The sequence below is a fragment of the Primulina huaijiensis genome, chromosome 17, assembly GCF_012295235.1.
Source record: "Primulina huaijiensis isolate GDHJ02 chromosome 17, ASM1229523v2, whole genome shotgun sequence".
In the NCBI taxonomy this organism is placed as follows: domain Eukaryota; kingdom Viridiplantae; phylum Streptophyta; class Magnoliopsida; order Lamiales; family Gesneriaceae; genus Primulina; species Primulina huaijiensis.
In genome coordinates, this window is record NC_133322.1 from 3,367,794 (window position 1) to 3,379,357 (window position 11,564).

Sequence of the window (11,564 nt, forward strand, 5' to 3'; positions counted from 1 at the left end):
TTTAGTTAAGGAACCTAAATCCATAATTATGGAATTTAGGTTAAAGGTCTTATTTTTAATATATAAAATTAAAAAAAAAAAGGGATAGCCTCCATAGATGTGTTGTGAGATTTTCGAGAATCTCAAAACAAAATTTCTCCAAAAATTTTGGCCACTTTTCAAGAAAAAGAAATTTGAGTCCTCTCAAATTTTTGATCTCAACGTAAAAACTTCTTTCAAATATTCTAGTGCTATTTGAAAGAGAAACAAATCTTCTGGTCGTGGACTTGATAGAAGGAGACTCGAAGAAAGTTCGTAGATAATTTTTCAAGAGCTATCTCCGCTAACCCCGGAATAGTTGGAGCCAAATGATTTAAGTCACAAAGGTATAATTTCTAACGTCCTATGAATGTTTGTTTCAGAAAACCATACGGACGCCCAATCAAATATGTTTTGATTGTCAAAATAAAATAAAAATTTTAAACTTCCGCTGCGTTTGGGCACGTAGAAAACCGAGATCCAACAGTTCTGTCACGACTCACGAGAAGACTCTTAATGAAAATGTAGTATTATCATGTTTGACAATCCATTTTGATGACAATCTGTGATTACAAGGTTTTTTCACGATTTATCTGGTCACAGAAATAACAGAACGTTAATTTTGTTGATTTGCAAGAACTAGCTTGTGACTCTTTTCGATGCTTTTAGATGCCAGGACAGCTAATTCTTGCATTATCTGAACAAATAAGAAGCATTATGAGCTGGATTATTACAGATGCACACTCTGAAGATTTAAGGAAGGAAACATACCTTGGTGATAACAGAAGTATGGTAAAAGGAACTAGAGAAAGCAACCAAGTGGTTTCTGAGATCGAGTTCTGTGATACCGATACAATTCTCAGAGACACTCTCATCACAAAAGAATCTACATTTCAATCTAATGTGGTTCCTTCAAGCGCCAAAAACTTTGTAACCGACGGGACATCTGAGATTATGGAATTATCATCTATACCCACCAAAGTCAACGTGCCATCTTTCCTCACTGAAATTCGCGAGGTGCATCTGGATGTGCCAGCTACTACAGATTCTTCAGCTCCAGTAATTAAGTCAAATTTGAGATCCGCATCTTCTTCAGCATTTGATCTACTGGCAGAATCTGATAAACTTGGAGTAAACCTTGAAATCCTCAAAGAGGGTGATATACATCGCTATAACCTTTATTTAAGAGATTCCCCTCGGGAAGAGCTTCCCAAAATTGACGTGGCCATTCATGAGAATAGTTCCTCTTTATCTTTCACAAATAATTCTTTGGTGGAAGGATCAAGTCTTAGTGCACCAGATAATGCTTTGTCTACAGGTTGTCAAATAGATGTGTCATTGCTTCTCTAAGTTTTTCTACATTAAATGTTATTCTTTATCCTTATTTAATGATAAGAGTTGCAATCTTTCTAGAAAAATGGGAAGGAAAACTGCCTCTTGGTTGTAGTGAAGGCTTTTTTTGTCACCAGAAGGGTTCAGGAAATAGGAAAGGTTTAAGAAACAAAAGCAATAACTTTCATCAAGATAGCCAGAAAAAATTGTTCCAGTCCTCCAGTACCAAGGGGAATCATATGAAAGACAAGCATAACCCTTCATGGCAGTTACGTGTTTACAATCAACTTCTAAGAGAAGGCAGGTAATTCCTTTGGGGTAGTAATTTTTTTTCACGTTTCTTATTTTGTTTTGAATTGCTTATCTTTATGACATAAATAACAGCGCAATCAACTATAATCCATAGTAAAGTAAGAACTACTCTGGTGATGGGGCAGACAAGTGCTTGAACACATTGTTGTTTGACACTTTACATGATAATTAACCAATAACCTTCCTTATACACGTGGATTATGACCAATATTTTCATATATCGATCTTGCCAGCGTGCTTATAGTTTCTGGATTCCAGGTTGAATAGCTGCATTGAGTTGCTTGAAGATATGGAAGAAAAAGGTCTGTTGGATATGGATAAGGTGAGTCTGATTACCTGATTTCCTTCTGTTGCAGCGACGCGTCTCTTGTGTGATGACTTTTCAAATACCACGCTTCCAGGTTTATCATGTCAGATTTTTTGATGTCTGCAAAAGAAAAAAGGCTGTTAAAGAAGCATTCCGCTTCATCAGACTTATCCCAAATCCAACCTTGAGTACATTCAATTTGCTCATGTCTGTTTGTGCAGGCTCACAAGACTCTGAGGGTATGTGCTTTTCCCTTAAACATGAAAACAGTTCTTCCCACATGCCACTGAAATCTGAAGCCATTCTTTAGATTTTCTTACCTTATATGTAGGTGCCTCTGAAGTTATGCAACACGTTCAGGAAGCTGGATTGAAAGCCGACTGCAAACTTTATACTACTTTAATATCAACCTATGCCAAATGTGGAAAGGTGGATACTATGTTCAAGGTATAGACCCAGTCTTGTAAGCTCCCATTTCAATGATTTATGAACCAATCCTCTGTCAGCCTATTTATCTGTTGCACGAGATGATGGCGAGAAACCTCAATCTTCATCAGTATAAAATATAACTAATGGATTCCTCTGCTTTATAAGTTATCATGTGTTGTAACCAATATCATTAATCTGTTTATGAAGGTGTCGTGACAGTTTATTTGTATTTTTTTCCTCCGAATTTATCTCCTCACAAGATTTACTAGATTTCAGGTTTTTCATGAAATGGTAAATGCTGGAGTCGAACCAAATGTTCACACATATGGTGCTCTGATCGATGGCTGTGCCAAGGCAGGACAAATTGCTAAGGCATTTGGTGCCTATGGAATACTAAGATCTAAGGTTAATAATATGATAGGTTTCGATTACTGTTTCTTTTTTGTAGCATGCTTACAGCTGTTTTCATATTTTAGCATGCAATCGTATTTCTGTGGTTTGTACATTGGGCTACTAGATAAGTCTAACCTACAATCTCTTGTATACAATAGAATGTGAAGCCAGACAGAGTTATTTTCAATGCGCTTATCACTGCATGTGGTCAATCAGGAGCTGTGGACCGTGCATTTGACGTGTTGTCGGAAATGAGAACTGAGATACAACCCATAGATCCCGATCATATTACCATTGGTGCTCTGATGAAGGCCTGTGCTCATGGCGATCAGGTGGGTTTTGTTTGGGTTCTTGACAAAATCAAGTTGATCATTGGTCCTCATTCTGTTGTACCACATTGTATCTTAACTGGGCTTATGAGAACTGTTTTTAGGTTGATCGGGCGAGGGAAGTGTACAATATGATTCATGAGTACGGTATCAAGGGCAGTGCAGAACTTTACACTATTGCTGTAAACAGTTGTAGCCATCATGGTGATTGGGAGTTTGCTTGCAGTGTTTATGCTGACATGATTAAAAACAATATTGCCCCTGATGAGGTTGTCCATTCATATTCTGTGGTTTTTAATGTCTCATTTTAATTATTATTCTTTTGGGCATAACTTAAATTCTGGTTTTATGGTCTAAATTTAGTGGCGTAATGAAGTCAACAAATCTCAGTTCCAATGGAGGGATGGGGTGGGGGCTGGCATTCCCCCTATTTTTCAACAGTTATTTTTAACTTGAGACTTTACAGAATGATGGTATTATCCACTTACCGATCTCAAAATTGCCCCCTAAAATTCTCATTTCACTCAGACATTTCGATCCTCCATTTTCTTCCTAGCTTTCATTTTAAACAGAGTAAAATATCAGAAAATTAAAGCATTTGCAATGCATCCAAATTTTAAAGCTTGCGCCTTTCTGTTTTAATTTAAATGTCATTTCAACCCTCAAATAAATAGGAGTTGAACACTTTGCATTATAGCATTATTCTAAGTCATCACTCTATTATTTGCTCATTCCTTCTTTTATTTTCGGCTAGCATTCGTCTGGTTAAAAAATTAACGAATCCCATGATTCCAAGCCCGTATCACGTGAGTCCAAGCCCGAGTCTAATTTTTTAGATGTCTTTGTGAGTATTCTTTGTCCTTGCCGCTTGGTGTCCTATTTAATTATATGCATGAATACTTAGAAACTTGATGTTTATCAACTGTCAAAATTCATTTTAAACCACTACAAAAAATCAACGTCTCTTTCTATATATATTTTATGTGCAGTGTATGCTATGCTATCGTAGTATATGATACTACAGTAACTGGCTTACAAAGGTAGGATGACAACATTCTAAGGTGGTTGACTTTGTCAATTTCTGGAATGCTCTGGTGTTGTTGATTTTGTGTTTTTGTAGTTTCGTTTCTGTACCGGTCATATTTGCAGGTCTAGCTTTACGAGGTCCATGATAGAGTCTAGCTTCAGATATACATATATGTACATTCTGGCACACATATGAATTTGTTATATTCCTGTGTTTTTGGTAAATGTCAGTCTTACTTTACCTTTTTCCATCCAGATGTTTATCAGCGCATTGATAGATGTCGCAGGGCATGCTGGAAAAGTGGATGCCGCATTTGAAATTCTTGAAGAAGCTAGGGCTAAGGGAATGCCTGTTGGAATTATATCATATAGTTCCTTGATGGGTGCTTGTAGTAATGTATGGGCTGCTCACATGCTTTTGATTTTGTGATTTCCCTTATTTACATTGGTTTTGTCTTCATCAAAGCGATTGGGTTGTGCTTCCCACTAATAAGTAATCTACAAACAGGGATCATTTTGATTTGAGTTGATATATTGAATCTTGATTTCAATTTTTTTCTCTTCGATTATGCCGATAGTTTTCAATAATCAAAACATCATTTGCGTGAGTTGTAATGGTTGCCTTTCTTCTCTTAGGAACTAAAGATCAATTAAGTTCTACGTGTGAACACATATATTAAATGCTTCTCCAGTTGATTAACTAAAGTTTTGGATGAGGTGGTAATTTTGATATCAACGATAACGATAACAAACCTTTTGTTTCATGTTTTAACCTATATAGTAAGATACTATTGCCTAAATCAAGGGTATACACTCTAACTAACCTTACTTTAATATTTGTAAACAGCTTCAATTTCTCAGCGGCAATAATGTTTATCATAGGAATGATTTGTTGATTTACGCCATTGTATTCATAGTATTGAAGGTAAGTCCCCACTTCTGAAATTTTGGTGTCTGACTACTGCATCTGCTCAATCTGTTTTAGGCCAGAGATTGGCAGAAGGCACTGGAGCTTTATAAGGTCATCAAGAGCTTGAACCTTAAGACAACAGTACCAATGATGAATGCCTTGATAAATTCTTTGTGTAAGTTCTCAAACCCCACCCCTCCCCCCAGCCGGTACTGCTCTCCCCGAAACTCTCTGGCAAGTTTAGTTTCTAAAAGTTTGACTCAACATATAACATGTATCCATTATGTTAGCTTTATACATCTTTTAAACAATAATTCACATTCATAATTCTTAGGTGGAAAAAAACAAGAAAATTGATGACAACGGCCGTGAAGTTAAATTTATCAATTTTATTGATAATATATTTCATTGAGAGGTGCTAGTGACCTCAGTTATCAAACGACATGGATTGGCTAGGTCGAAGTTATTTATGGATGAAATTGCAGACCGCTTTCTTCCTGCCCTTTGGACGCTTCATCTACAATTTTTGGACTAATATTTACCACACAGACATTTGGCTCAGAGAGATTATCTATTAAAACCCTACGAGTGAATGTGGTTCATTAAAGGGATACGACGTAATTTCAATGGCCAAGCAACTTTTTTTTGCACTTTTCCTGGTAAAAAATCAGCCCATATTGAATTTAATCAGTGGAAATCAAGCCAGGAGACGACCAATCGAATTCTAGGAAGTCTTATCTCATTATTTGACTGACTGACCAGGAGTTTTATTTGGGAAATGTGTGTTTTAAGTATTATTAAATAAAGATAAATTCTATCATACTTGAACTGGTGGCAATGAGGAGCAAGCATATTATTAATTTTAGAACTGTCATAATGGGGATGAGTACCACCATCCTACAGGAACTTTAATGTTGAATAACGAAAGGACAACTTCAATTTATATTAACGAACAATTCTCGTATGCTTTAAATTGTATGGTTAGAGGTAATCACACCTTCGAGGTGTCATCAACAGTGTAGGAGAGTGTTTTCCTTATTTTTCTTGAGATTCATGAAGATTGTATAGGAAAGTGGCCTGATTCGTCCAAACAAATATCAAGAATGAAGGGGCTGTCCATGGACGGCAAGTCTGTATGCGGAGAGCTTGAAAATTGTCTTTGTCATGTCACAAAATTTGAAATAGTTAAAGCTCGTCTTTATGGTATTGTAGTGTGAGGAAATCACCTGTTCATATACCATTGCAGGTGATGGTGATCAACTGGAGATGGCTATCAAAACTTTATTTGAAATGAAAGACATGGGCTTATGTCCCAATTCCATCACATACTCCATTCTTTTAGTGGCAAGTGATAAGTAAGAACCTGCCTTTGTGTACAAGCAATATGATTTTGTTATTTCCTTCCCAACAACAATTATCCAGATCTCATATACTGGTTTGATCTCTTCCCAGCAAGGATGATCTAGAAGCTGGCCTCATGCTTATCTCTGAAGCAAAAAAGGATCGTGTTGCCCCTAACCTTGTAATGTGCCGGTGCATCCTGGGTAAGATTAGTTGGTTTTCTCTATCATGTTAATGTGAGAATGTATTAATGATTGGCAGGGAAATCATTGGCTTCATCAAGTTTACTTTGTCCATTTTCTGAAGCTATGTGCTTATCAAGATTCCAAAAAGCTTGTAAATTCGGTGAGCCGGTACTATCTTTCTCCTCTGGACGACTTCAGATTGACAGTAAATGGTAAATCATTTATATCATTTATATGAAGCAATTTATTGTTTCATTTTTTTGCTGAAACTAAAAAGTAATAACGAATCACTCGTTTGGATTCTTTCCCTTACATTTTTAGTACAAAAGTCGGTAGCAAAATGTTTTTTTAGTCATGATGCAGTGCCTTGTTCTGTAAAGTTCCTTGATCAGAAACATTTCAGTAAAGTTTGAGCACTTTACTTATGATTGGGTCTTCCTTGTAAACTTGAAATACTAATCCCATGTTTCTACTATACAAGGTTCGATCTCTCTTTAATTTTGTCATTCCCTTTTTTGCTCCTACCAAAAATTAGGCCATCATTGCTAATCTCCCTGATGTTTTTTTCTGCTTTTATCACCAGATCCGAAGTGAAAAATAATGTTTGGAGTATGAAATTCTTGGTGATATAATTATTGATACACCCAGAGATTAAACTGTTCACGGTGTTTGCAGACATCAGAAATGGTTTATGAAAAATGTAAAATCTTTATGATTTTTCAGCGCCAATTGTTGTGCAAGTTTTGTTTTGCTTTTTTTAAAAAAATCAATTAAATTTATCTATCTGTACTGCAAGTCTGCAACTATGATTTTTCCCATATTATATTAAAATACAATTGAAAAGTTCTCCTTTGAGACTGCTTGATTAGATTTTGGCTGATTTTTCCATATTACCGGATTTAAGTTCCTGTCACTGTCATTTTGAGGGCCGAAAACTATTTCTTTTTTTTATATTTGCTGAAATTTATCTTGCCTTCCACAGACACTATCATTTGTGTAAACTCACCAACCTTGCTTAGATTTACTCTGAAATGATGAATGTAAAATTTTTTAAGAAGCATTTTGAGATGAGTCATATTTGCAGGACATCCTCGGCCTTGATGATGTACAGGGAAACAATCACAGCCGGTGTCACACCTACAATGGATGAACTTTCTCAAGTTTTGGGATGCCTTCAGCTTCCTCATGATGTATCCGTAAGAAATAGGCTCATTGAGAATCTTGGAGTTCATACTGGTATATCAGAAGGCGCGAACATCTATTCCTTCATTAATGGGTTTGGGGAATTCGATCCGCGTGCTATATCTTTAGTAGAGGTCAGCAAATAATTTTGAAAATGACCTAGTTTTGTTAATATTTAACAATATCTTTATTGGTTTTTTGAACATGCATATCCTCAAACATTACAAGAGTAAATTTACTCGTCTTTGAATTCAAGGAAGCTGCTTCACTTGGAGTTGTACCTTTTGTCTCTCTAAAAGAAAGCCAAATCGTCATAGATGCCAGAAATTTCAATGTGCATACAGCTGAGGTACGCTTGTTTCTCTTGGTAGCAATATGTTTCTACTATCAACCATACAGTTCTAGTTGATTCAACTGTCACATTTAAGCCATATGAAATTCACTCCTGTTTCGAGAGGAACCTCTTCCTCTAGGTTTCCCAACAACTCCATGAATGTCTTGTTTTCTCCATTGTTATTTTGTGCCACACAAAGGAACAGGTATTGACTTTAAATCTCCAATTTATCTTGATTCAGTTGTTTCTCTCTCTTTTTGTCCTGCTCCTGCTCACTCACGCGAATTCTTCACCAACACACAAATGTGATCCATATTTTTTTATACTTGATTTTTTTTTTCAGCATTTAACTTTTATTAGTTAAGATGTGGTAATACTGTGAATTATAGATTTTAACTGATGGATGCAAACAACTGTCAGGTATATCTCTTGACGGTTCTGAAAGGGCTCAAGTATCGTTCAGCTGCTGGTACCCTCTTACACTTATTGGTGTTGCTTTGTTTTATCTTTGTTGAACTCTCCTCTCCACATTTTTCAGGTGCAAAACTGCCTAATATAACCATTTTACTGCCCGTGAAGAATATACAAATTAAGACTCCTGCTGGTGAGAAAACGATTAATATTGCCGGAAGGTGAGAGAATCTTCTCTGCTAATTTGAAACAAAAACTTTCCGTATGTGTATCTAACGTTGCGGTGGACATGCCGTTGTTTCCTTCTATTAGTGAATGATAGGAACCAACCTAAGACGAAGAATCTCGAAATTTGACTCTCCAAAAATTATAACTGATTCTGGCATAGAACTGGACTTTCTTGCTTGTGAGCCACTCGATTTGAGTTCAAATTTTACTGATCCTGTAGTTTATATATTATTTATTTATAAATTGAATAAATATCATATAATATATATGAAGATTAAATAGTTCAAAAAACAGTGAAATAAAATTGTATCCTTTTTTTTCTCTGCTTACAAGGCACGGTGCTTTTACTTGACATCTAGTTTGAATTATGTAAATTAGCAGACTGGTTAAGCTCAATCCCATAAATTCAAGGACAGTTCATTTAAGCTCCGGGACATTGAAGATTCCTTCGTAAATTTGGACTTTATAATGATTGAATGATATATTTGTTTACTTTCAGTTGAGAAGAGTAAATTAAGTTACTCTAGTTGAGAGCAACGAATATTGGAATGAAGTCACTGTATTAACAACCGAAAAAAAATTTAACCGTCCGATGTGTAAGTGACTTGATTTTTTTATCCTTGTTAGCTGAGCCACTTCACCATTGAAATAATAACTTTTAATAATAATCGGTTGATTTGGATGTTAATTTGTCATTTGTGAAACCGTGATTAGTTATGTTTCAAAATGTTTAGAAGTTGCTTCTTTTGCATGCAGGATAAGTCAGTCACTTGCAGGAGTGTTGAGGAGACTTGGTATTGCTTACCAAGGAAATGAGTCCTATGGAAAGATCCGAATCAATGGTGTTTCCATAAGAAGGTGGTTCGAGCCCAAGCTAGAGTCTAGTTTCATCAGGAGTACAACTCATAAGAGTTGGTCCCATAGACATCTAAGTTCAGGCATACTCCGCCAACAACTTACAATCAGAACTGGTCTTTGGTCCTTGGAATAAAGATGATGAATGGTGTCTTCCAGGAATGGATTCACTTTGCAACTCATACTCCACTCAAATCTCTGGTGGTGCACAAATTCTTTGCTTAATTAGTTATATGAAAGCAGCAGAAGTGCGTTCTGGGGGAGCAAATGATCAAATGTAAGGTTGCATCATGCTTTGAGAAGAATCAGATATTTGTCGGTTGGAAAGTGTTTACACATGTGAAATGAAAGTATGAGTTCGAATTTACGTGTTGATATTAGAGAAAAAAGAAAAATGGCACCTGTGGAGAATGCCTGGATTTGTAAACTGCGGTTCTTAGGAGGCGATTGGCATTTTGATCATCCCTTTTTTTCTGTGCTAGATTTCAAGTCACTCTTCGAATATGTTGTCAAGGTAATATAATTTCTTGGACTCGCTTTCCTTTCATTGGTTACATTTTTCTTCTCTCAATGTTGGTAACTGTGAGTACTTGGTGGGTAGTCACGATAAGATTTAGCATGGCCAAAAGTGTTTAGTTTGTACGTAGATTAGATTGACGTATTTGAAATAATAGATTTCCAATTCCTTTTTTATGAAAACTTATTTCTTTAATTATATTTTAAATTATAATTGTGAAAATCATACCAACATTTTAAAATATATATTTAATAATTATTGTATGAGTTTATGTGTTCTTATTTGAATTTTTTTTTTTACATATGTTTATTTATACATTATTTTAAAACTGTATTCATCAATGTTAGTGCACAAAGAAAATTTCGTTGGAAGTTAAATATTATTTAAATTGAATATTATGAGTTATATTTTAATATAAATATTATTATTTTATTAGTTTTGATATTTTTTTGATAAGCTAATCATCTCCAATTTTAAATTGATAATTATTTGTTTTTAATGTGTTTTACTTATATAAATTATGATTTATGAATTGATAAAGTTTAATTATTGTTTGANTTATATAAATTACTAATTAATTTATTCGTCTAACAAAAAATTAAATTCTATAAAATAATTCAAATTGTTTTTTTAAAATATTAAATTTTTTAATTTTTTTTATATATAATTGTATTTTGCGTGAAGGGCAATATAAAAGTCTTTTATGAGGCAAAAGATCTTCAAAACTAGACCGGCGTACGTTTCACGTATGTTCCCTCGATTCCGGTTTCATGAAGCATCGAATTTTCACTCCATAACTCAATTTTCACAACGCTGTTCCCTAACCAAGAATCTAAGAGCTATTCAAAGATTCCATGCCCATTAACTGAGAGCAGGCTTGTTCTTCGTCTCCCCTAACCTGCAGACCAAGCTCATATGCACATACACCACATGCCTTGACAGAAACGGTGTTAAAACGGTAGCCCATTTCTTGAAATGTCTCAATCCCAAAAACCCGTTGCCCTTTAATTCGATGATATCTCATTTTTCGCAACATGGGTTCAACTCTTTTGCCCTCCACACGCTTTCTTTCATGCACAATAACGGTGTGTTTGTTGATCCTTACGCTTTGTGCTGCACTTTGAAATCAATTTCTTGTTTAGAAAATGTTTTCCTTGATAAATTGATGCATAGTTAGAGCAACTCCAACCCTTGCTTGAGCAAGGTTTTTCACTCCAATCCAGCACCAAAAATGGTGCTGGACTGGAGTTGTCTTAAAACCCACTCTAGATGTGGCGCAGTACAAAGTGCTGCGCCACATCTCTTTTAATTTTTTTTAAAATTTTTTTATTTGTTTTTAAATAATTATAAATATTTAATATTTTATTATATATTAATTATATAATTAATATTTTTATTTTTTAAATTTTTAAAATAATTTCCTCTTGAAACTTAAATATTAATTTAAATTTTTTT

The 11,564-nt window shown here is 35.0% G+C and overlaps 1 protein-coding gene across 2 annotated transcripts in view; it reads left to right on the forward strand.

The window, feature by feature from the left end:
• The window catches only part of LOC140963424 (pentatricopeptide repeat-containing protein MRL1, chloroplastic), a 12,988-nt gene extending 2,924 nt beyond the window's left edge, over positions 1 to 10,064 (forward strand). Inside the window, exons 2-19 of one of the 2 annotated variants that reach the window (XM_073422747.1) lie at positions 688 to 1,336; positions 1,432 to 1,654; positions 1,921 to 1,984; positions 2,064 to 2,208; positions 2,301 to 2,416; positions 2,675 to 2,803; positions 2,950 to 3,123; positions 3,225 to 3,389; positions 4,403 to 4,543; positions 5,132 to 5,231; positions 6,303 to 6,411; positions 6,509 to 6,600; positions 6,704 to 6,794; positions 7,667 to 7,898; positions 8,021 to 8,113; positions 8,519 to 8,567; positions 8,637 to 8,730; positions 9,494 to 10,064. In XM_073422747.1, the coding sequence (XP_073278848.1) occupies positions 688 to 1,336; positions 1,432 to 1,654; positions 1,921 to 1,984; positions 2,064 to 2,208; positions 2,301 to 2,416; positions 2,675 to 2,803; positions 2,950 to 3,123; positions 3,225 to 3,389; positions 4,403 to 4,543; positions 5,132 to 5,231; positions 6,303 to 6,411; positions 6,509 to 6,600; positions 6,704 to 6,794; positions 7,667 to 7,898; positions 8,021 to 8,113; positions 8,519 to 8,567; positions 8,637 to 8,730; positions 9,494 to 9,728 (2,901 nt within the window). In that variant the 3' untranslated portion in view covers positions 9,729 to 10,064. Of the gene's footprint in view, positions 1 to 687; positions 1,337 to 1,414; positions 1,655 to 1,920; positions 1,985 to 2,063; positions 2,209 to 2,300; positions 2,417 to 2,674; positions 2,804 to 2,949; positions 3,124 to 3,224; positions 3,390 to 4,402; positions 4,544 to 5,131; positions 5,232 to 6,302; positions 6,412 to 6,508; positions 6,601 to 6,703; positions 6,795 to 7,666; positions 7,899 to 8,020; positions 8,114 to 8,518; positions 8,568 to 8,636; positions 8,731 to 9,493 lie in introns of both variants that reach the window. The other variant, XM_073422746.1, reaches the window with a different exon arrangement.
• The last annotated feature ends 1,500 nt before the right edge of the window (positions 10,065 to 11,564 follow it).